The following is a 26,676-nucleotide window of genomic DNA, read 5'->3' as shown; positions in this document are numbered from 1 at the left end:
CACACCGCACACTGTTTCAGACCCTCTAACCTTCACACCGCACACTGTTTCAGACCCTCTAACCTTCACACCGCACACTGTTTCAGACCCTCTAACCTTCACACCGCACACTGTTTCAGACCCTCTAACCTTCACACCGCACACTGTTTCAGACCCTCTAACCTTCACACCGCACACTGTTTCAGACCCTCTAACCTTCACACCACACACTGTTTCAGACCCTCTAACCTTCCCAGCTGTGCCTTTTGTAAACATGTCCAGCTCAGGTGAGGGAAGAACTTCTTGATTGGGCTGTGTGCTGCCGGCTCTTATTCAGAGTCAAACCAGATGCGCAGTCCCGCATAATCCAAGGTCGCTACCCGGAATAAACAGATCAGGATTAAAACTTTACCTTGACAAGAAAGACCCTGGTCGTCCTACTTAAAGACACTGTAAAAATATCAACAGTGGTCTGCATTTGTACCCATTCTTAATATATTGCATATTATTAAATTGCTAGTTTTTTTTACTTGAAGTTAAGTCAAGTATCACATCGCTCAAGAATGTGGCTATTTGGGAAATGACTGAAAAGTGGTTGCCGAGCAAATGGAGTGTGACGAGGGAAAGAAGGCTAATATCATGTAGACACAACGGTGCTGATGAAAACCCTTCAGGGTTTAGAAAGGAGACAGGAACTCTGATCAGGTGCACCACATTATAAAGACAATCAGTGAAGGGAATTTATACTGGTATGAAATTATACAATAGCAGTTAAGGAAATGAGCTCAAGATGTTTACATATCCAAGTCAAGAGTAGAAACATACAGTCTGGTATTCCAGCCAATATTTATTATCAAATAGACCATCTGTACAGTAGAGTACAGATGTATATCCTGCAACTGCAACAGGTTTTATGTAAGCAGGAACTTCAGGATGTATGTAACAGAAATACCATGACTTTAATATACTTGTAGAAATATACAATGTTAGCAGGCTTATTGAACATGTGAACACCAGCTGGTCAGTGGGACTCCCGTACCCAGCTCAGATCCCTTCAACTACAAGGAATCTTTGACTGAGATTGGATTGCTGTTAAACATATGCTGTGAGAGCAATAGCAGTAGTCCCTCTGTCAGGATCTAAGGCTATTTAATGGTTATGGTATGTTCATGTTACGCACTTTGTTAAATCATATTGAAACTAATAACCAAACTTTGTGTTTTTATGCCTAACTCTACATGAATATAAGAGTTGCACTTGGCCCTGCCACCACAGATGACTTGAGCTGTTAAAAATAAAACACATTATTAGAGTGTGATCAAGATGGGATGTGGCAGAGAAAGTGATGCTTCTGGAAATAAGACCCACACCCTGGGCTGAACCAAGCGCTTGGGCAGAACAAATCATGGTAACTTTAGATGAATCATTCTTTCTAAAAAACACGTACAGTCAACCATCATTCTTCCCATTCACATCAAATGTGGTTTAGTTGAGTTTTTTCAACACAAAAGATAATTTTTCTAATATAATATGTTGTTTGTTTGCTTTTCAAGACCTAGTTCCTCTAGTACCCTCAGTTAGTTGGAGCCTCTGCAAAACATTCACACAGTACCTCATAAAAGTTAAAAAAAAGAACTCTTCCCATGGCTCCAGAACCACTTCAAAGCCTGGCATGGAGGAGAGCAGCATTGTAAAATCCAGTGCATGCATACCATGCCATCAGCCCTGCAATGCAGTGCTGTAAAAAACAAGTGTGTGCATAATGTGTGTTTGTGTGCTTCTGTTGAGTATAATTGTATTTGACATGTATGTGTTTGTGGACATGTATGCTTGCCTTCTCCTTTAACTAGTCTCTTCCTCATTTTTACTGCCCCCATTTTCAATAACAAAGTTGAAATACTATGTTTTCTGTACCCGTTTTAGTCTTCCTAAACGAGTTGACTCAGGGCACCATCATTTATTGAAATGCTTTTTGCAACATAAACAGTAAAAAAAAACTTGTGTGAGATCACACATTGATCCAGGCAAGGCACCTGGATGCACTGTGTGAGATCACACTGTGCTGCACGGAGCCTGAAGAAGAGGAGAACTGAATGTGATGGTTGTGATTCAGTGAGGACATCATGCCTCATGACTCATGCCTTAGTACTCAAGTTAGTACCTTAGTAGTTAGTTGTGTGACTGTGACTGTGGCCTGTGCCTGTGGCCTGTGTCTGTTGTCTGTTGGGCTAAGTATTGAGCACAAGGTTCACCCTCTGACACGGGTGTAATGATATTTGTGTGGTGTGTGTGTGTGTGTGTGTGTGTGTGTGTGTGTGTGTGTGTGTGTGTGTGTGTGTGTGTGTGTAGCGGTCCATAAGAATACTTGCTCAAGTGTGTTGCTTGTCATTTGTTGATGAATGGGCCGAAGCAAGCCTTGAGTCGAGCTCTCCCAGTAATTTCGTATGAACGGCACTTCATTCAAAACTGAATTAATCATTACTGTGTTGTAACTCCACTGACTTGCTGTAACCTCAGGCCTCAGAGGTTGCTAAATCAGTGTTTTAAACCTATTTCAATACTTTATCTGGGCTTATTTGAGCTTTCTTGGTACAATACAACAAGTGTATGTCTATCTCTTTGTTTGATGCAACGTGACCTGAACAACCATTCCTGAACACAGGCTGTCATGCTTCCTATGATATTGTGGGTTTCCCAAGAAGCACAAAATTAACGTTAAACACAATTTGTGGCTAATTGGTTATTTTACCTCCACACCGTTTCACGACTGCAAGAAGGAAACTGAAAACCGGGGAGGCACAGACACACTGCTGAGGTGTGGAAATCGACTGGGAGGAGAATGGAACAATTATCTTGTTTAATTGTTGGAAAACAGAACTGATTATGTTTTTCAACAACAATTTATTCTTGTCATGACAAAGAAAGGAACTTAATGACTTGATTTAGGTTCCAGAATACCTGTTGCTGATGGCAACATCTGTCTATTTAAGGGTCTTAAGTTCCTTCTCCAACTCTGCACAGATTCTGTGCAGTTGTAAAAAACTGAAAACAACTGTGTGAATGTTCCTCCAGCAAGATAGCCCTCCCCAAGATTACTGTCTAGGGGACTCATTTAATGCTGCTCAACAGAAACAAATGCAAAGATCTGGCACTGTTCACTGCAGGCCATTTAAGCACTAATGTCAAATAATTCTTTACAGCTGGGACCTACATTTCCCTGCACAGAATACAACAATAGCTGCTCAAACTCTGACTCCTAGAGTCATCAGTCAAATTAGATCTCAGTTCTCAATGTTATGTGAATACAAATTGTGGAACAATCATCCAAATGTGGAATTCAAATGTATGGCTCTGTGACTATTAATATCAATACATTTTCAACAACTTGTGTCCTCTGACACATACATGCAACTTGTCATCTCTCATAAACACATATGTAGCCAGTTACACCACTGAAAAGCTAGCAACATCTGATCTAATGAAATCCTAACAATTTCTAGAATTGTTTTCAGAATAAGCCTCAGATTGACCATGCGCGGTCATGGATGTGTAACCGGGTAGCTTTAGGACCCAGGATCTCTAGAGAACCGTTGTAACAGCTAAGATCCATCGTTATCGGGAAATGCAATTTAGTAAGCAGGATGGCCGCATTCCTGCACTTATAAAATGCAATTCAATGTGGAAGTAATCCAAGTATTCAGAATACGTTACTCAGATTGAGTAACGGAATACATTACAAAATACATTTTTGGGCATGTATTCAGTAACAAAATATGTTTTGAAAGTATCTTCCCAACACTGCGTGTCTTGGCATTCCCCAGGTTGGGAGTTCACCCAACCATAGCCATTCTAGGCCAAAGGCCCAAGCATAGTAGGCCCACAATCACACCCCTGCCTTTAGTGTTTGTCATTTTTGGTAGAATGTATTGTCTGATTTCTATCATTGTGGATTTAATAAACCTTGTATTTATATTTGATACCAGCGCCTCTGCTCAAGTTCATTCGATTGGACGGGACATGTGTAGGAAACTAGCCTTAGTTATATAGTATGCTCAACTGAGGGTCTCTCACCCCAACTGTGAGTGGCGTAGTCGGAACAACTTGCATGTGACCTGGTCCTAACATTAACAGACCATTTAATATTAAGTGCACCACCCCACCACAGATGCATTAAAAAAATTGCAAATTCCTTGTGGTGTTTGTTAGTAAACTGACACAAGGAAGACATTTTCACCTCTTGAGAACAAACATTCCAAGACTGTAGCTATGTGCCAAGTTTAAACCTCAGTTTTCAAAACAAGAAAAAAAAAAAAAAAAGGATGTGAAATTAAGAATCCCATACTGTCACAAATTAAAAGCAGAATTATGAGAGAAGAGAGAGGATTGGTCCACAGCTGAATACTAGCAGACATTGAAACACTAAATTTGCAGTATCATAGGTATCACAGTACCAGGAGTTGGCCACTGGGTCACATACTTTAGGCAGCCAAGAATATGCATCTAAACTGTTTTATTTACAGTATGTTTAAGTTATAATCCACATTAATACATTACATTAATTTTAACTAACTAATTGGTTTTAGCCTTCTAAAAATGTGGCACCATGTTTAAACAGGGTTGTAATTCTTCCATGCTTTCTTCAAAGCAGCAAAAATGGTGCACTCTTCAAATTCATGATTATCACATCCCATCTGGTGGAAATTGATGCTCCTATGAAGTATTATCTATGTGTGCAGGCCATGTAACACATTTATTCTGACACATATTGACGTTTCAGCATTTTGCAAGCATGATTTGCTTACTTAGTCAGCACGAGTGAACACACATCTGCCTATGGTTAGGGTTTGGTTCTGCGTCTCGATAGAAGAACCATTACAGTCCTACTCATGTATTGTACCTTCATAATGTTTGATTTTGATTTTAAAGGCAAAGTGAAACAGAAAAGGTCCATCTACGTAGACTAGGCTACTTCCATAATCAAGCAGACCGTCATGAAATGGCGGATCATTGAAGTTCTTGCTTTTTTTACGATGCTAAAACATTCTGTGAATGCAGTGGCTAACCAAATAGTATGTAAAGATTTTACAGAATGTTTTCATAAGCAAATTCAGTGAATGAACATGATTACTTTCAGATGATTGCTGCAAGTTAAGGGTTATCTGCTCATTCTGAGCCTTGTCTTCCCTTTAGTTGAAAATCTGAAATTGTTTTCCTGTTTTGACTACACCTGGTTTGTCCCTTTGTATTGTTTTGGAGTTCTGCTATTAGACTACCTAGGTAGATGCAGAGTTTAAGTCATGTGCATTGTCTGCTTTAAGAGGACTGCATGTGGTTCTGGTTAGGAACATGTGCACAGGAAAGACTATGTGACTGTGTATGTGTGTGTACGTGTGTGTGCATGTATGTGTGTGTGTGTATGTGTGTGTGACATGTTGGAGCAACATGCCTCCAAGCCCAAAGACTGAAGGATTTCTGGGGAAGGCTGGAATTCCTACACCCAGGGGGATCTCTCCATGCAGCACATGTTTAAGCTATTAGTGTAGATGGGGCATGGGTTTTAAGGTCCAACCTCAGCAGAAAATGACGTAGAGGCTCGATAAAAATATCTTGCGTTTCAGCCCTACTCTTGGGGTTTTACATTTAGTCATTTAGCAGACGCTCTTATCCAGAGCGACTTACAGTAAGTTTTGTAGCGTAGGTGCTGAAGCTTTCTCCATGCTATCACATCTCCATACTATTTTCTGTAACAGTGTGGGAATGTGGGTGATAGTAACACTGAACATCTCAAAGGCATCCAAATGACCAAGCTCTAGATAGCCTATACAGGACTCTTTGAACAACAGGAAATGTACTGTATGGGACGACCCACTCTAGTCACCATGACACCAGTATTCATGAGGCCTTCTCAAAGAGCAAGAGAAGTGGTTTGATGGCATGTGTCATCTTTATCATTTCATTTAATCCCTCTGTATTCATGTTATTTTAGGAGTGCTCTCTTCAAATCAAATCAAATCAAATTTATTTGTATAGCCCTTTTTACACGCAAGCATGTCACAGAGGGCTTCACATATGCCCATAGAACTGCCCCTCAACCAACCTAAACCCTCAAGGAAGACAAGGAAAAACTCCCAAAAAACTCTCAACAGGAGAAAAAAATGGAAGAAACCTTGGGAGGAGCAATTCAGAGAGGGATCCCCTCCTCCAGAGACGGTTGGTGAGAGAGAGGAGCAGAACACAGGCTAAACATAGTCATACAGTGTCGATGGGTTTTTAAAACACCAAAATCCATTGTTCAACTTTATAGATGTAGGACAGGACCGGAAGACTCGCGACCAGGTCCAGCGTTGGCTGCCCGACGACCAGGCAGGTGCTGACAACTCAAAACCCCCACACCACATGGATGCTTTATATTTCTCTCTGTCTTGAATCCAAGTATGATGATCGTCATCATGGATAGGGTTGACACTGTGAGCACTTGGACACTGTAAGGAATAACAGTGCTGTTGAGACTGCAGACTAAATAAGGCCCTTGAGGTTCCACCTCACTCTCAGAAAAGAAAACATGTGTTTGTCAGATAGATATTGTATAGAACATAATCTAGAGATACAAGCTTAGACTGACAGTGCTACATTTTCCATTACATCTGATACTATCTCCATCTTTGGTTGGAAGTCCCAAATGAAGTGGTCGGTGGCGGAAAAGAAAATGGCTGCAGAAGCTGAATTGAGTCAAGTTGAGGTTGGAACATTACAGTTTAAGTCATTTCGCAGTGCTTTCCCCGTCTCTCCAGAAAAAGGGCCTTTATTTATTTTGGGCTGTGAGTGGTGAGTAGGGAACGACAGAGGAGGAGTTGGATTGAGGAGAGGAGGGTGGGTGCTCTGACTCTCTACTGAGATGTGGCTACTGAGTGCTACCATGGTAAGAAGGGCCCCCCAAACAGAAGCATAGTGGTTACGGCAGTGCAAGTAGTGGGGGGGGGAGCAGGACCGAGGGTGGGGTGACTCACACAAACCGGGAGTCTGTAGACTTAATAGTTGTGGAGACCGTAACGGTTTGGTTATTTGGCGGGATGTTGGAGTTTAAATACTAAAATACTAGGTGGTGGCAGAGTAAAGACGTCTGGAAAAGCAGTTGTGTTATCTGTGATCTCTATAGTGTCGCAGTGAGGCAAAGGTAGTTCAGCAGAGTGTGTGTGTGTGTGTGTGTGTGTGTGTGTGTGTGTGTGTGTGTGTGTGTGTGTAAAGAAGTAGGGGAGAAGACAAGCTAGAAAGGTCAGACAAGTAGCGTGTGGCTTCAGCTGGACCTGATCACTGGGTCTGACCTCTGACTTTACTGAAGGGCTGCAAACAGGGAGCCCCTCTCTTATGCAGCTTCTGGGTCCCAACTTCCCTCACAGACCCTGTGTACTGTACCTGCTAACGCCTCACAGACCCTGTGTACTGTACCTGCTAACGCCTCACAGACCCTGTGTACTGTATCTGCTAATGCTTCACATCTTCTCATCGCTTAAGATCTGTCTGTCGATGAAGAGGAGGGCCCCATTTCATTTAGTCATTTAGCAGACACTCTTTTTTTTTGGCACGACTGGGAATCGATCCGGCAACCTTCTGATTACTAGCCCGATTCCCTAACCGCTCAGCCACCTGACTCCCTTTTTTCCCCCAACTTCAGATTCCTAACATGAACCTCCCTACCTCACCTCCACCCATCATACTGTCTTCAGCTTCCCCCTGTCTGTCCTGTATAGGATGGGTCTTCGCACAGGATCGACGCTAGCTAGAGTGATTTATAACTGTGACCTGTTAAATTGTAAAATTCCCAATTGAATGAGTAGCAGCAGTTGATTTGTGTGTCAAAACCTCCCCACATTTTCATAGACTGTCCTCACTGTTTGGATACCAAGAAAAACAGAGCTTATCCTCTGTGTTTAAATCACCACTAGTCGGTTTACTTCTCAGTGTGTTCTTATTTGGCCACTGGGCAGGGAAGGTGTGGCTAAACGGAGGGAGGGGGGGAGGGGGGGAGGGGGGGGGGGGGGGGGGGGGGGGAGGTGTGGTGTGAACGGAGGGAGGGGAGGAAGAGGGGGGGCATCTGATGTCACAGGGGGACTATTTAAAAATAACCCCGCCACAGGGGATCTTGGCGGTTGACGGCTTCCATGGCTCGCCTGGGCTGACAGAGCCAGCCTTTGTGCTGCCTAGTCATAAACCACGGCAGGATTCGACTCTCCTACAATGATCCTGTTGAGGAGTTGTGTTTGTGTTACAATACTGTTAGGTATGTGGGATCATAAGGCGCAGGGACCTTTCTGACTACACCCAAATCTTTTATTTTTGTGATGAACCTACAACCAAAGTGTGATGTTAGTAACTAGAATGGAACATCAGTTGCCCAAACAAAGTGTGCATTGAGGCTAGAACTGCTCTGTTCTCCACTTGGAGAGTGTCTGCAGTACTCTGATGTTCACTACCAGCCAACTTAACATGAAACTACACAGCAGCTCAATTCTAAGACAGTGTCTTCACTGTAAAGTGAAAAAATAGGACATTTGAGTATGTCCTTGTTAGTTGAAACATGCGATCAAGAAGGTATGTCTCTTTAACGTTGCTCCTTCAATTGACTATTTATTTGGTTCCCCTCCTATCCGCTCTAAAACCCTCAATTGTCATTATGCCAGACGCAGTGTTCAGATTTCAAGTCGGTGATGAAGTTTTCACACATCAGCAAATATGAACATTTGAGCTATGACCACAGACACGTGTGTGAATAGATCAGGGCGGCATTCCACCACACACCAAGTCATGAGTCATCAAAACATCTGTTACGGTTTTATCTCTGTTTCTCTTCTCTGTTTTGGGTGAGTAACTGACACACTCATTCACACCTTTATATATAAAACTCCAGACAACAGAGACTTATTCTTGAAAATGGTCCCATGTTTTTCCTTTCCTTTCACAATGTTTGCTTTTTTACAGCTGAGCTTGAGGTTATTCTGTTCAGAAAGGACATGTTGACTTGAAGCTACCAACCGCTTCCCTTGCTTGTTGTGTAAGTGTACATTTTACCAAAGGGAACTAAAAGGTTGTAATCATTTCCATGGAAGGACTCAGCCATTGAGAATCTCCAGCTTCTGTTTTAGTGTTTTATACCTCTTTACCCTAGTGCCGGTGGCCAATCTCAAGGGGAAGCTGACTTTGAAGAGAAAGGAGGGCGAAAATGATGTTGTGTTTGCTTACACAATGTCTGGATATGGCTTGAGAAAAGTCTTTACAAACACTGTAAAACTGTGTCCCTGGTGTGTTCTGAAAAGAGAGAGCTTGGCAGCTTTATAAAACATTGCAATAGAGCTGTTTTTAGTTGTGTCTCTGCTTTGTCCCCTCAGAACAGTGCTTAATGGTGGAGGCAACCTGCAGTTTCCTACAAACCCCACCATTCAGAGACCATAGCTTAAGCTAATAATGGGCCAGTGCTGGCACCGTTAGGGGTGTAACTGTGTTGTGGTACTGTGTTTGGTTCCTTTAAAAGGCTGCTTTCATGCTGGGTTTAGCGTGTGAATAGCACACACGATAGGTGTTGCAATGATTAGTTGGACAAATAAGTCTTACTTGAATAACTAGGCCAGCATGTTGTCTTCTCAATTCATTGCAAAGTTATCTTCTGTCTTTGTGACATGTCTGAAACCTGAGTCACAACACAACATAGAAAACAAATCCCTTTTTCGTGACAATCCAAACTGTATGTAATACATACTGTAGAAAGTGGAGTTAATATGACGCCATTTTGAATTCTACACAACAAAAATTATTGGGCTCACATTGCCATGATAGTGCAATTTCTGAGAAGCAGTCCTCAAACATAGGACTCATAGTTTATAGAGTGGATCAGTCCTAATTCTGCTACATTTTGGCTCAGCCAATCAGTAAAGTGGTTCAGTTTCTTATGGACTTAAAGATGTGTACAAATTGTGTGAATGGAGAAAAAGTATGCACACACACACACCGCCAAACGACAACCACCATTCTTTAACAGTAAATGTGTTTTATCAGGCTACAGAGAAGGACAGCACAGAAATCAACTTAGACTCAAGACTTGTTCATCAGCTCTGGTTTCTGCAGACTGTAATAACCCTTAGTGACTGGCCAGCAAATGTGACTCATACCCACTGCTGAGTCACAAGGACACTAAACACACATCAAAGCTCTCCATGCTCTGTGGTCAAATCATTCTCTCTTCCTCGTGGGTTTTCCAGATGTATAAGTAGATAGTGTGCGGGGGAACAGAGGGAAAGGAGCAGGCAGTTAGGGGATTTGAGGGGATAAATTCATAGCTGTGGAAAGAGAGACAATGCATGTTTTAAAGACATCTGGCTCCTGATGAGAATAGCTCTGCCAGGACCCCTAGGTTGTAATTCACGCACTAATATTATCGACTGTTTATTTTAAATCACTGAATGTGTTCAGAGAAGCACGGTTCACATCTTGCAGTGACATGCTGTTCTGTTTCAAAATTCTAGGTTTAGACACCTACTCTGCAGAAACTTGACTAAAGTTTTTGGGCACCCTTTAAGTATTAATCCCCTTATTCTGTGAACAACCCACCAAAACCTTAAGGTTTAGGACAAATCTTGCTAGGGTTATTTTTTGTTGAATTTAATATACTTACTTGCTACCTCCTCCTTGAGTGTTCCTGTTCCATCAAAACTCATAATCATGCATCGTAATCACTGCCTATACACAGTCCAGATGACTGTGACTCTTGGTAGCAGTGGGCTTTTTGTCTGCATGATGACCGGTTGGCTGCTGGATGTTTGGATATCTGTTGATTTGGGAGAGGCTTTCTAAGCACTGGCCACGTCTTGGGAATGTCTTCAAGTTAGGCACAGAATTAATCCGTATTTTCATCCTAAATCTTAGAATTTTCTTTCTAAGTTTTTCTAGCTTGACCTCTAACTCCTAATATGTGAAATAATACATTCTGGAAAGCCCCCTTTATGCATCCTGGCCGGAGTCATGGAAAATCCTGCCTTGGAAACAGACCCTTGGAATTCCTCTAGTTGTATTTTGGTGTGTGAGCTTGGGTAAATCAGTGGCTGCCTAAGTGATGTATGTTTTGTAAGGGTCTCCAGAAGGTGTGGTTTAAACCCGGTAGCTGAAATGGGAAATCCTCTTGCCAAATCATTGGCACTCAAAGTATCTATTGGGATAGCTGATGTCTCAGTGAGAGAATCCCTTTGAAACTAGAAAACACATAGTTCAAGAAACACAACCCTGTCAGGGTCTTACTCTGTTTTAGGCTGTTTCAATCTCCTCTGTCTCCTCTCCTTTCACTTTGTCTGTGGAAAAAGTTTCGAAAGGTTGAAAAAATATTGTATAAAAAAAGTTTACCCAAATGTGTTTTTGAAAGGTTGAAAATATATTTTCCCCAAAAATTTGCCATCATTGATGAGTACTTAATGAGGACTAATTTGAGTGAAAAAGTGTAGTCAGTACTTAAACTTTTACCAGAGTCTTTTTAAACATGAGTATCTGTACTTCTACTTGAGTGAAGGATGCCATCTCAGATTTTTACCACTGCTTTAGTGGTTAGTTCCGTTTTCTGATCCTATTGATAGCATCAACACTTCTGAGGGGAAGTTTCGAAAAAAAAAAGTTTTGAAAGCTATTTTCGAAAAAGGTTTAGAAAAATTATTTTCGGACAAAGGTTTCGTCCTTAATATGAATGAATCACACATTGAGGTGTGTTAGATGTAGTTTTATGAACAGTAGAATTGCTAATGCAGTTACGATACTTCATGTACAGTGAAGATGAAAGTAAAATGTGTTTCAGATGATCCTCACACCTCTATTCATACGTACCGTACCAATATAAGATGACATCTCCAATTTTTCACGTCATAAGATACTGAAAAAGAATGCAAGGAATTGTATTCATATTTTGCACAATTTTGTGCAATCCCAAACCACGGCATTGTACTGCACTGTACTTATTGCAAATAAACAAAAATCATATTGGTTAATACAAACTTCGAAATTGTGTTTTCTCCATAGCATCCTACTTTGGGGACAGTTTCTGCAGAATACAGTCAATCCAAGATGTGTCTTCCTTCCACCTGGCTCTGCAGTTTAAGACCAGTCGACGAAGTGGACTTTTGCTCATGGCTGCAGGGATGCAAGACTACATGTTCCTAGAACTCCGCAATGGGAATCTACAGGTGAGCAGGAAACCTTGCCAAACCTTGTCATTAGAGACTCTTGTTTTTGTGGACAAAACAATATAATAGACAACAGAAATAAACTGTTGCAATATAGTGTCATTGTTTTATCAAAGGTCTCATTCATTAAGGTTTAGTTAAGTATTTGAGAATATTAAAGAGCATCATATGTTTATGAAAGCAAGACTATAATAAGCCATCCATACACAATAATAAACATTGTTTTCATTAAATGGTAGGTGAGAATGGACGTGGGGACAGGTGAGGTGGTGCTGCCCTCGTCAGCCGGGCTGCAGCTGAACAACCTCCTCGAGCACAAAGTCTCCATCAACCTTCAGGATTCCAAATTGACCATGATGATTGATGACCTGTTCTCCACGTTCATCCCTTTGGAAGAGTCCAATGATGAACTCAATGTTGATTTAGGGATTTGGCTGGGTGGCACAGGAGACTTGGACACACCCTACCTCAGCAATGCCATTCCACCATTTCGCGGTTGTATTTCCCATGTCAATTTTGAGTCTCATCAATTTGATATTCTTGAAGGTGTGCCAACAGACTGTCACGACACCAAGGAATCTTGCAGCAGTGAGTTTGAGGCTGGTGATGGGGAGGCAACCAGCTTCATCAGCCCAGATTCTTTTGTGTCCTTCCCTACCTGGAGTGGGGCTAGTGGGAGTGCACGCACTCTAGAGTTCCTCATGAAAACCACCATTGAAGATGCCCTTTTGGCTTTTCACCCTGGACTAGAGTCTGATTTCATTGCTGTTGGTTTGGTCGCAGGCAGCCTCAAGGGGGTTATGGACCTCGGCAGTGGCATGTTGGTTCTGGACAACGCCCAAGTGCAGCTAGATGATGACCAATGGCACAGAGTTCGAATTCAGATTGACCAGAGTTTGTTTGAGATTAACGTGGATAGTCAGATTGCTTCCCTCCCTTTAAGTGGATCTGAGAGATTGGATTTAGTTGGTAATCTATATTTGGGAGGTATTCAGGGCAAGATGAAGGAAGTTTTCAGGGAGGGCGGGTTCTTGGATCGCATGGAGGAGATGGTAACATCAGAAGCTTTTATCGGATGCTTAGGTGAAATAAAAGTTAATCAAAAGGATAGAAGCCTGCAAGATGCTCTTGTGACCAAGGACGTTCATGTAAAATGCGAAGGAGAGGACTACGACTACTCAAGTTATTACGACGGTGATGCAACCACAACCACAGCCCCTGTCAGGATCCGATACGTTCATGTGGACCCCAATGAAAGACACTGCTACCCAACAGACGACATGCCTGAGGAATACCAGAACATTACAAAACTCCTTGAAATCACCTCTTTGCTTGTGCCTGAGGGTGGGGAAGCTTTTTTAGATGTTAACAACCTGAGCCCCACATTTGACCTAAGTAATGTTGGACTCCGACAATCTCAGATCATCTTCACTCTTAAGAGTGATCCTTGGTATGGACTGCTTGATATGAACATCAACAGTAGACGTACAAAGAAGTTCACTCTCTGGGATGTGGCCAACAAGAAAATTAAGTATCTCCATGACGGTAATGAAAAGTATAGAGATCAAATCCAATTAGATGTCGTAGCTCACAGCAACAGCTACCTCCCAGACTGCTTCAAAACTCCCCATCAGTATGTCCTTCCAGTTGATATAATTCCTGTCAATGACATACCTCAATTTAGTGGAGAAGACATTTCCATCACCCAAAATGGACGCACTCGCTTAAGTCCTAACCTTATACACATTTTAGATTCAGACACTCGCTGTGATGATATAACAGTAACTATAACTTCTGAACCTTCCAGAGATGTGGGTTTCTTGGAAAATGGACAGCAACCTGGAGTAAGCATTAGTGAGTTTACTTGCAGGCAGTTGAAAGATGGTAATATATACTTTGTCCACCAAGGTGGTAGTGGAACAGGAATCACTCTGCATGTATCTGACGGTCAATCAATAAGTCAATCCACTTCTTTCAAGCTGACCATCACACAACCCCAACTGAACCTTGTGACAAATACAGGCCTTCTTTTGTCTCAAGGAAGCAACTCCACAATAGGGTTAAAAAACCTGGCTGTCATCGCTCAACCCCGTAATGGAGATATAGTTTATAATGTCACACAGGCACTAAGATATGGAGAATTGCAGATTCTCACAAGCAATGACGTGTATAAAAAGGTGACATCATTTCACGACTCGGATTTGGAGCAAGATCTTCTAAGGTACGTTAGCACAGATTCATCGGAACAGGGCAGAATTCAGATTGAGGAAATTCAATTTGACATTCATCTTGGACAGTTCTCCTTGTGGAACAACACCTTCTTAGTCAAAATCACCCCCTCACAAATAGAAATGTCCAAAATGGTTCCCCTAAAGCTGACAGGCAAGAATCAGGTCATAAAACACACAGAGCTACAGGCAGAGGTGAAAGGAAAGACTGTAGACTTTGAATCTGTGAGATACGTCCTCGTCAAGGCCCCAAAATGGGGTACTCTCCAACTGCTTGGCAGGGCGCTGAATGAGGACGATGGCTTCACCCAACAGGACATCTGGAATGGCCACATCAGCTACAACCTCCATGTGCATGAGGCTGTTGACAGCCAGGACCAGTTCAAGTTTAAGATCTTTGTCGAAAACCAGTACTCACCTGTGTATACCTACCCAATCCAAATCCTTGCTGACGTTCCAATCATGACAAATGAAAGATTGATTGTTTTAGAAGGTGGGGAGAATATTCTGAACAAAGACCATCTCTGGGTTCAGACATCCAGCTCAACATCCTTTGTTTACCGGGTGACACAAGGCCCCAAGCATGGTCGTCTTATCAGGGAGTCCCCACATGGACAGCCCAGGTTTGAAGGTGCAATCAAAATGTTCAGCAATGAAGACCTTCTCCTTGACAGGCTAATCTACAAACATGATGGCTCAGACAAAAGTGATGATGAGTTTCATTTCTTGACATTCGAACAGACTGTAAGAAGTTCTGTCATCCAAACAGATGGTCCAGAATCTGTGAGTGGAGTTTTCAGAATAGCCATTCAGTCGAAGAATGATCATGTTCCGATCAGGGTTGTGGATAAAACCTTCAACGTGGTCCGCAATGGCAAGCATTTGTTGACTACTGATGACATTCTATTTACAGATGAAGACGAGGGTTTTAATGATACCCAGCTTGTCTACGTTCGTGAGGGCATCCTCTCAGGAAACATAGTCTCAAACTCTGACCCATCACAGCCCCTCTTCCGTTTCACCCAAGCAGACCTGAGGGAGAAGAATGTTCTGTTTGTGCACCATGGAGCAGACCGTGAACGTTTCCAGCTTCAGGTGTCTGACGGCCTCCACAAGACCAGTGCTCTTCTCCAAGTCCAGGCGGGTGAGCCCTACTTGCATGTGGTCAACAACATGGTGGTCATAAATCATGGTAGCACCAAGACCCTTGACACCTCACTTTTGAGTGCAGAGTCCAACATGGACATCAGAGATGCCAGTGAGTTCCTCTATCAGGTGATATTGCCCCCTACAGATGGAAAGATCATTGTAAGCGGGATTGAGGCTTCTCAGTTCACCCAAGAAGATCTGAAAAAGGGTGTGGTGTCATATGAGCACAATGATGAGAGCTTGAGATCCAAGGACTCTTTTGGTTTCATTGTGCAAGCTAAAGGTCATTCTGAGGAAGGCACTTTTAGGATAGAGATATTCAAGCAAGGTTACCTGTCTGAACCTGAGGTCATCGCCAATAAGATCCTCATCTCCTACGAGGGAGAACATACTGTGTTGGACCAGGATCATCTGAGGGTATGTTCACATCAACCTGAATTACTCATCTCTTGTTTGTTATCTGTTTACAAGTAATTGTCCTCAGGTAACATTTGTTCTCATAACATTATATCATGAACTGAGAGAAATGTATGCTTATCATGCTTTGAAGGAGGATAGAGAATGTAACAAGTACAGTGGATTTCATGCAAATATGATTCCTCAAACAACTGTATTGATGTGTATATTTATAAGTCCTTTTCTCTCTGGGGCCCACAATTAATTGGCAAATTGGCAAAACTCACCAAGTTTTGTTGTGAAACTGATATTATCATGCAGGCATGCTATGTGTGTTACTGTATGTCTGTGTTCCTCAGTTTTAAGTAAATGCATTTCAATGTGCAGTTTTTTTAACATTTGAAATGTGTACATTATTAACTCTGTCATACAATTCACTTCTCAGCTAGAGCAAGGGCATCTGTCCCTGGCCGTCTTGCCTGAACACATGGTTTTTACCATCAAGGAGCCTCCAAGCCTTGGCCATGTGGTCATGCTGACTAATGACTCAGACAGCACAGCTTCCCCAGTCTTGGACTACATTGATTCCTTTACCCAGGATGACATCAACAGAGGGCACATTCTTTATGTGTCTGCATCCGTTCAGGTACCTGTCAGACCATGTTGTGTGGGCCTAGTTATTGTTACGTTGTTGTTATTTTTGCACACAATTCAGTTTCATTTTTGGTCCCCCAGGGCAGTGATGCCTTCACAGCGGACGTCAGTAATGGTTTCACCACAGTAGAAGACCTGCGAGTGAAGATAAACATTGTGCCTCGGCTCATCCCTGTCCAGACCGCCAACTTTACTGTGAAGGAAGGTGGCGGGATGGCTATTTCCACGGAGCTTGTCAATATCTCACACCCCTTCTACAGTTCAGCTAATGTTGAGTTCATTGTGGAGGACCCTCCTCTGCATGGGAATATTCGTTACCAAGGAGATGAACAAGACCTCAACTTCTTCACCTGGGAAGAGGTGGGTGCCATTTAGAAACTATATTATTTACATATAGAGGAATGAGATTATATTTCTAAACATTCATTATTTTCTTAATCGCATGGGACTACCAGAATAATATCCAAGTTATACCACAATCATCTTATATACACATTTTGAGGAATTCCTTGAACCATGTGGTTCGGAGGACCCGTGCTTGGAAAGAATGAAACAGACATGAGACCGCTGGGAGGAGAGCCTCTGCAGTCCAGGAGTACCAAGCCGCATTAGTCACAAGCATGGAGCTCTCGTCTCCTCTCTGTACTTCTACGAGGATTGTGGAAAAACTGACTGTGCCCTTCAACAGCCTAGAGCCAAAATAAACGGGCTCAGTATATTCTTGTAATAATGCTCACAGCACTAACCCCTCTCCCTCTCAAAGACCCCACTGTGTTGCTTAACTCAACTGGGACCAATGCATAGCCACGATTCAGCTACATCTGAATAAGGCTAAAAATAAGGCAGCGGGGTAAATAGAGGAACATACACATCATGTATGTGTTATACTGACAATGTTTGTGACTTTAAACTGTTTTATGGGACATTTTTCTGTTACTCCTCTGTCCCTTGTTCCCATAAGTCTGTTAAGAGGACATAGCAACTTCTCCAGACGACTGCCACATTGCCATACATCTCCAAGCTTCAAGGCAGGACTGGAACCAGAGTGTAGTTCCCCTAAATTAAAGGTGGACGCGCTTTCACTCATTATTGCACATGGATTGACCAGAAAAGTCCAAAAGTCCACTCTTTGTTTATTGTTCAAACAGAGATTGATTGTCTCACTCACTTTCCCCAACAAGTAATGACACAGGGTGTTTTTCCAGTGCAATGGCAGACATCTGGCATCCATTAGTTTCTCGTTGCACTCTGGTGCAGGTCCCTCTCATCAATAAAGACTGACTACTTCCCAGGAAGTAGAACGAATGGAAAATGTGTGTCACTCAGTGAGCTGCGGCTTCTGTGTACTTCCTCAAAGGAGCAGGAGTAGGCTTCTGATTCACATAGTAACTATTTCACTCTAGTCTTGAGAAAACACTTTTCATTGGTGTAAAATATAAGAATCGTTATGGGATATATGAGTGGATGTGAAACACAACAAAACGGTATTTTCCTAACATGACTGTGGCAGGGTTGACAGTCACCTTAAAGGCTTTTCCTTCATTTGCAGGTGAAGCTTGGACATGTCTACTATATGCATGACAGCTCAGAGAGTGGTGAGGACAGTTTCACCCTCTCCGCCTCAGTCTATGAGCTCCAGCGGCGCAGTATTCCCTTCACCCTCGCGGTGACTGTCATCCCGGTTAATGACGAGCCACCCAGACTAACACGAAACACTGGACTGGAGGTAAGATTTTTTGATTGATGGTAAGAAGTATTAATATGCTTTTTTAAACCCCAATTAAACTTTCAAACTGGGACTCAAGTTTTTGTCAATTGTATTGATCTAATTAGTGAGATAACTAGGCATTACATTCCCACCATAGATGGATGACTACTTATGAATAAAATCAATTTTAACCAACCCCTTGTAGAACCTCTTCTATGCATTCGTCAGGAACTTGGCACTGTTCAAAGACAATCATTTAATAATGAGGTTCATGCATTTTGTTGCTTGTGAACTTCTCAAGGCAAAAAGAAAGCTTAAAAAGCGAATCCTACAGTGAAGACTGGAAGATTGTTTGAGAAAGTTAAACATAATCATCTTGCATATCTGGAAACCAACGGTGTCATTCAGTCCTCTCTGTTCTGTCTGTGGTTGAGCGTAGTCTTGGCAACGTGTATTTTTGGAAAACCAAGATGGTGACACGGCCGAAGCTCTTGGCATAGCCAGGACGCCAGTCAATCCCAACATCTTATTGCCACAAAATGTACATATTTAAAGAGTTTACTTACATTAGCTCCTCCTACCTAGGTTGTGTTGCTGGTTTGATTTAAAACAGGATATGTTTGTACTACAGCAGATGAACAGACATAATGAATAACATTGTCATGACACACTTTGATCGCCATAGATGCTACTTGGGCTCCAGAGGACACAGCTGGTCTCCATTAGGTCTCTCATTCCCTCTCTCTCTCTCACTCTCCTTTTCTTTATATGGGTATAAGTGCGTGTGTTATACTTCTATGTTCTAATATGCCCAGCCGGCATATTAGAACTCTCAAATGTACATTTTGAGTGCTTCTTTCTCTCTTTTCTGTCTAGTATTAATGTGAAAGATAATGTCCTATGTAGAATTCACCAATTCAATCATACACAGTCAATAGCCGTGTCAAAGAAGCTCCTGCATGTTCTATTTCCATTAGTCTGAGTTGTATATGATGCCAATAAGGGGATACACCTTAATGAGATGCATTCAGACACTTCAGACATGCTGCTCCCTCCAGTTGATACGCTGCCAACTGACAAGCCTATTCTCTTGAGTTTGACAAACCCTCTTGACAATGCCTGACAGTCGCTTTTGTTAGCACGAAAGGAAATGTTCAATTATTATCAATTTCCAACTCAATTTATTTTCAACTAACCTACAAACTTTGGTGATTGTGAGGGGATGTAGCCATCTAGTGGAATGTTCCAGAACAAAAAAGAAAAACAATTTTTTAAAGGGGAACATTCCCAAGTATTTTCTTACATTCCCACTTTTTTATATATATCATGAAGGGTCAGTATCATTTTATTTGTACATATTGTTTTGTATTAATTATTTTAAAACCAAAAATTATGTATGTGTACAAATAGTGCCTATTTTGTACTTGATATAACATGAACACACAAGCAACAATCCAACATTAAGCTTGTGAACAAAGCCATTTAAGATATGGAAAGCCATTAACAAATATCACACATGTATAAAACATTAAACATTTACAAATGCCAGTGGTCTAGAGAAAAAAAAAATTGTTTTGAAATTCTTTATTTTCATGTCATGCATGCAGTGTCCAACCCTCATGGTAAAAATATTTCATTTCACACTTAAAGGTTATTTCTTAACTGAAAGAACTATAGTTCATAGACATTTTATGAACTCCTTAAATGTCCTTACATAAATTGAGACTTTCATGTTATAATTTTTATTTTACCTTTACGTATCCTGTGGATCCATTGAGATGGATGTTGTCTTCAAGCTTATACAATGGTGATATGTTGTAGTAGAAGACATTCACAAAATATGTATCAGTAAGTAAGTAAGTATGCATGTGATCATCTGGATGTTTCTGAAGCTCACCTGCTTGGCTGCCCTTCCTGGCAGACATCTTTGATCTTGATCTTGTGAGGGGGAGAGAGAGTAGGTAAAGAGAGAAGAAAAGAAGGATGCCTTGAGAAGATCAATATTTTCTGACTGCACGCCTGCCCAGTCCTCATCTAGTTTATCCCAGTTATTTTAAACATTCAGTAGACCTGGTCAATCTCTTTGAAATTATGTTCAATTTTGCAAGTGGAGCATCAGAAGTCAATAAGTCCATCAAAACCCCTTCACCAAGGGAGAGTTCCTCTTCCTATACAACACGCCTCATCTTCTCCAGTCTGCCATTAACATTTCAACAAGCCGTTTGTCCCCCAATTCACACTTAGTACTTTATTTTAAATGTACCTTATTTGTAGACAAATGGATTAAATTGGAGTAGATTTTTTATGTCCAATCCTGAAGTTGAATGTCACACATAACACGAAACGTTTAAACACGTCACTGTTAACTGTACTGTTGCTTTGCTTATTGTTTGTTTCAGCTCCTGGCTGGAGAGGAGGCGGACATCACACCTAACATGTTGAACACTGAAGATGCAGACACCCCCGCAGAAGACTTGGTATATTCCGTTGAGTCCCCAACCAATGGAATGGTAGCCCTAAAAGAATCCCCTGAAGAAAGCCTCCTAAACTTTACACAGGCTCAAATTACTAATGGAGAGGTGATTTTCATCCACGAAGGTAAGGCTTGTTAGATTGTGACATTGACCTTTCCTGTTGTTGTGTTGAGCAAACAAACTGTGACAACCACTTGATTGAAAATGACTGACAGACAGATTGTTCTCTCACAGTTTGTTTAGGCTTTGCCAACACGTGGTAATTGCAATCACAGCTACAGCAATGAACTGTGTCTGCTTGACAGGGCTGGATTCCGGAGGCTTCAGTTTCACCGTGACAGATGGAGAGCATACGTCACCGCTGTACCGCTTCGTCGTCACGGCAAGAGAGCGCACCATCACCATGGAAACACAGGAGGAGCTGATGGTATTTCCAGGTGATAATGCTTGGTTTTATCTGTGCTCTATAATATTTGGAAAAAATCCCATCCAAAACATCAGGGTCACCCAAAACAGGTTATGAAGGTTATGAAACAGTAAATATGTAAATGATTAATTTGAGATATACTGTAGTTGTTTGCTCAGTTAACATGACACAACATGTTCCCTACTCTCCTGAGAATATTAAGAGAACAGGTCAGTTTTTCCACTCTTCCAGGAACAAGACAACTTATCTCCAGCGCCAATCTGGGGGCGGTGACCAACGAGGACGGAGATGAGATCAGCTACTCTCTCTTACGGCCGCCTCGTCTGGGAAGACTCATCATAGCAAAGGACAAGAATCTGTTTGAGGAGATTAACCACTTTTCTCAAACAGAGGTACTGTGATTCTCTACTAATTAATTTACAGACGCCATGAGACCAAGGCCTATGTCACTACTACTGTTATCAAAGCTTATTACTAGATTTGAACATTATTTCTAACACAGTGCTCGCCCCCATGCAGCTGGAGGCAGGTGCTGTGTTCTACGAGCACCAGATGCCCGAGGAGCCCTTCTGGGTGGTGAGAGACTCCATGATGCTCCTCCTGTCCTCCCCACCAGCCCCAGTGGTCCATCACGTCCTCCCCATCACCGTCTCCTACTATGCAGCTAACCGCAACGTCTCCTCACAGCTCTGGAGGAACAAAGGTGGGTTGGGACAACTGAAAAGTGACACGTGTCTAAAGCACTTTCACTTGAACAAGACGGTGATAAAACATGAAACATGTTTCATGTCGAACTAAAGGAAATTGCAAATGTGACGTTTTGGTTGAGTATTTTCATTTATTAGTAGACAATTTCGTTTATAATTTGAGAATTGCATTTATCATTCGACTTTAGTCGTAAAAAGTTCTTGCACGTACAACGATTTGAATAGATTTTCTCTTCATTAGGTCTGGAAATTGTGCAAGGTCAGAGGAAAGCCGTTGACAGCACCATCTTGGATGCCTCCAACCTGCTGGCAACCTTATCAGAGTCAGAACAAGAGGATGTGGATGTGGTCTTTGAGGTTCACCGCTTCCCAATCCATGGACAAATTACCCTGGGAGGTCTGGATCTGCCCAGAGACACCCCGTATTTCATGCAGGAAGATATTGTGCAGGGTGAAGTGGAATATTCCCATGATGACTCTGGAGCCTCTTTTGACAGCTTTGGCTTCCGAGTGCGTCTGAACTCCCAGGGTCATAGCGTGCCACTGCCAGCTCAATCAGTGGTCCTTGAAGAGATCTTCAACATCTCCATCCGCCGCCGTGACTCCAGCGCCCCTGAGCTGGTCACTTTGGACATGCTCCTGGAGGTTCTCCAAGGTTCCATGACCATCCTCACTCAGAAACACCTCAACACCAGGGATGAGGACAGTACCCCCGATGAGGTGCGCTTCACTGTTACCAAAGCCCCGACCAACGGGCAGCTGTTGGATACGCAGGTGATGGATCCCATCTCGGAGTTCACCCAGGATGCAGTAAACAAGGGGCAAGTTGTATTTGCCAGTGATGGCAGCCTGGTTGATGGTTTCATGGAGTTTACAGTTTCAGACGGGAAACACCGCACAGAGTCTTACACGCTTCACATTGGCGTGCTGGCACGGACGCTGGTTCTGGCCAAAGCTCTAGAGATCCAGGTAAAGCAGGGAGATGATGAGACACTGGTGACAGAAGACATGCTTAAGGCTACCACGGGAGGTCCAATCGAGGAGGACATCCTCTACAAGATCACCAACGTCCCAAAGTTTGCTGCTGTTATGGTGGATCGCCAACCCACTTCTGCTTTCACCCAAACACAGATCAACGAAGGACGCGTTAGTGTTCGCTTCATCAAGTCAACGTCACCACGAGACAGTGTGGCCTTGGTGGTCAGGAGCCGAGCAGCTAATGTCTCGTCTGTCCTCAACATCACAGTCAAACCACTTGTCAACATTGCCCAGAATCCTCTGTTACCGCGCGGTGCCACTGTTCAACTGGACAGGAAGCTGCTGGATGCTACAGCTCTGGCCAATAAGACCAGGTCGTCCCCGACGTTCAGCGTCATCCAGCATCCTCGTGGGGCTCGCTTTGTGAGGCCTGGAGGGTCTGGAGACGGCCAGCCTGTCGACATGTTCACCCAGAAGGAGCTGGACGAGGGTCGGGTGGCTCTGGAGGTCCTGAACAGCACGGAACGATCACAAGGTGGTGTAGATCATGACGAGGCTCACTTCCTGCTCAAGGCCTATGGGGTCCCTCCTGCTGAATGTGTCCTGTCGTTCAGAACCTCGCCCTACAATGCCTCAGGGGTGTACCCTGTCACACTCCTTAGAGTCCCTCCAGAGTCAAATTGGATTGACAGCAATGACCTCCCCAGTGGATATCCACTCGCCACTGCCCCGAGCCCCCGATGGAGGGGCAACATGGACTGGCCTCACGGGGACAGCCTCACCACTGCCTCTGCTGACTCTGCCTCACACAGGAAACCAGTTGTGTCACGTCGAAACAACCTGTGGTCCATCCTCATCCCCATCCTGGTCATCCTTCTCCTGCTCCTCGCAGCCATGTGTACGTACTACTTAGTGCGTCGCAACAAGACCGGCAAGCACAACGTACAGATGGTGGCGACCTCCAAGCCCAAAAATGGAGAGGTCAGTACTCAGGAGACCTTTAGGAAAACGGACCCAGCGAACAGCATTCCTCTGTCCAACATGGACTCCAAAGATGCAGATCCAGAGTTACTGCAGCACTGTCGGACAACAGACCCGGCCATGAAAAAGAACCAGTACTGGGTATGAAAGCCCAACGCATAAACAGGAAGTGGTAGATCCTAGTAGTGTTTGGACTGTGTCCCTAAAGCATTCCCTTTGGTATTAAAAGACCTCTTGCCACAGTATTATTAAGAAATTGGTTGTATGTTTTGAAAATATTGGTCATTTTTATGATTGCAAATTATTGGTGTGCTAAACCTCAGGTCTTAAAACACTGTATCATGATATTGGCAAACAAGAGGCAGCCATTTAATCCAAGTGTTTCTCCTTGTCTATTTATTGTAGGAAACCTGTCAGGCATTTCTTGTCATTTTCACAGTGCACAAATAAGGACATAAACATGTTAAATGTTTGCAAAAGTATGGTGTGTGTGCTCTGTATTCTATCATATGCCTATATTCATTCTGTGCATACATAAAATGGTTAAAGGTTTAGCAGCTTATTAGTAGTTTTGATTCAAATAAAGTGAATATGTTTGTACATAATTCAGCTCATTGAGGGTTATCCATGTGTTACATATGCTATCCATTTCTTTTTGTTATCTTCATAATTTCTTCAGCCAAGACTTTGTCAAATTTGCTGTATTTATACAATATTATGTAAACTTTGTACCATCAGAGAAAATCGAAAATGCTATAGAACTTCAATGTATTCACGTAGCCATGTGCTTTCATTCAAAACTCTTTTAAATTCATGAAATACATTGTAAATATTTAGCATTTGCAAATTATGATAATATGTTTACCACTTTTACATACTTTTAGTGAATTCATGCATAACTGCTTGCTTTGAATCACTGGACTGACTTCTGGCACTGACTGAAGATGACATGGTAGCCCAGGCAGCACAGTGGCTACCTTCACAGCCTCTGTGGCACAGTGGCTACCTTCACAGTCCCTGTGGCACAGTGGCTACCTTCACAGCCTCCGTGGCACAGTGGCTACCTTCACAGTCCCTGTGGCACAGTGGCTACCTTCACAGCCTCCGTGGCACAGTGGTTACCTTCACAGCCTCCGTGGCACAGTGGCTACCTTCACAGTCCCTGTGGCACAGTGGCTACCTTCACAGTCCCTGTGGCACAGTGGCTACCTTCACAGCCTCTGTGGCACAGTGGCTACCTTCACAGCCTCTGTGGCACAGTGGCTGCCTTCACAGTCCCTGTGGCACAGTGGTTACCTTCACAGTCCCTGTGGCACAGTGGCTACCTTCACAGTCCCTGTGGCACAGTGGCTACCTTCACAGTCCCTGTGGCACAGTGGCTACCTTCACAGTCCCTGTGGCACAGTGGCTACCTTCACAGCCTCTGTGGCACAGTGGCTACCTTCACAGTCCCTGTGGCACAGTGGCTACCTTCACAGCCTCTGTGGCACAGTGGCTACCTTCACAGTCCCTGTGGCACAGTGGCTACCTTCACAGTCCCTGTGGCACAGTGGCTACCTTCACAGTCCCTGTGGCACAGTGGCTACCTTCACAGTCCCTGTGGCACAGTGGCTACCTTCACAGCCTTTGTGGACTGTCAGCAGCAGGAAGATCATTCAACACTGTTAAAGTAAAAGGTTTCATAATTAAGATTTAATAAATGCAATGTCTTATGGTTTGCTTGAGAAGAAAGCACAGATATTTCTACAGACATTCAAAAATATGCTTGATTGGTTTTAAGTGGTCCACTTGTTACATTACCTACAATTTTGCATTCTGACTTTTTAGTCATGATATAGTATTGCGTTCCATGTTTCAATTTTAATGAGAAAAGTAAAACGGTACATTTTACACTTTTACAAGATATGTTTATAGATGATCAATAATTGAAAAGCTGTACCCATAACAATTTACAGTTAATATTTTCTAGATTATACGACCTATGGGGAACCTTGAAAAGAATGTTAGAATTTGTATGTTCATGTAAGCTGAAATAAACATTCTCCACTCAAGCAAAGCTTTTGTTGAAAGTGGTTTCTATTAGAAATGAAAAACATAGTTCTATATGGTTCTGGACATAATAAAAACTGTATTATTGTATGTGTGTGCAAATAGCTCTATTCAACATTCAAACTGCAATTAAAATCTTATAATGTTCAATTGTTAATATTTAAGTATTTGCTTAAACTAAAAAGTGAAACTGATTCACTCTTTAAGAAATAGGGATTGAGAGATTTAATCAGATTGTTTGTATTTGCTTCAAAGAACATTTTTGGCTATGTCTAAACCATGTTTAATCAATGTATATGGAATCATTAGCATTTTGAAACCACCAATCATCTAGTGATCTTAGAACCTTCCTGCTAGAAATGATAATCTGATGATTCCTGGAGGTACTGATTATTTCAATAATTTAAATGTTTTAGTGTGTCATACACTTATTTGGACACTAGATGGAATAAGGGTGCAAGAGTGATTTTCCAGAAACAAGACAAGTCCTTTATCAGCATTTAACAACCTTGTTTGAGCAGTCATATTATTCATTTTTTCCTACAAAGGTTTTTGGTTTCTGGAAATTCCTTCAAGGATTGTTGAGTTCTGTCTCAACAAAGGCCTTGTGGCTTTTTAATCATTTTTTTTCTGTTTCTCTTGATGGTCCCGCAAGGTATTTTGTAACTTTGTATTCAGTCATCTGATATGTTAATAACTTTCTGTATTTAGTCAGTGGCTTTGATCAGTTGACA

General features: G+C 42.4%; 1 protein-coding gene across 1 annotated transcript in view; it reads left to right on the top strand.

The window, feature by feature from the left end:
* cspg4 (chondroitin sulfate proteoglycan 4) overlaps positions 1–24,856 on the top strand; it is a 29,674-nt gene extending 4,818 nt beyond the window's left edge. Inside the window, exons 2-11 of the mRNA XM_062462746.1 lie at positions 12,028–12,191; positions 12,431–15,985; positions 16,410–16,610; positions 16,700–16,978; positions 18,168–18,344; positions 20,726–20,924; positions 21,106–21,237; positions 21,459–21,619; positions 21,747–21,930; positions 22,176–24,856. Coding sequence (XP_062318730.1) covers positions 12,028–12,191; positions 12,431–15,985; positions 16,410–16,610; positions 16,700–16,978; positions 18,168–18,344; positions 20,726–20,924; positions 21,106–21,237; positions 21,459–21,619; positions 21,747–21,930; positions 22,176–24,040 — 6,917 coding nt within the window. The 3' untranslated portion in view covers positions 24,041–24,856. The remainder of the gene's footprint in view (positions 1–12,027; positions 12,192–12,430; positions 15,986–16,409; positions 16,611–16,699; positions 16,979–18,167; positions 18,345–20,725; positions 20,925–21,105; positions 21,238–21,458; positions 21,620–21,746; positions 21,931–22,175) is intronic.
* The last annotated feature ends 1,820 nt before the right edge of the window (positions 24,857–26,676 follow it).

Source organism: Osmerus eperlanus, chromosome 5 (assembly GCF_963692335.1).
Source record: "Osmerus eperlanus chromosome 5, fOsmEpe2.1, whole genome shotgun sequence".
NCBI lineage: Eukaryota > Metazoa > Chordata > Actinopteri > Osmeriformes > Osmeridae > Osmerus > Osmerus eperlanus.
Note: the sequence above shows the minus strand (reverse complement) of the source record. Positions and strands in the feature narration are given on the sequence as shown.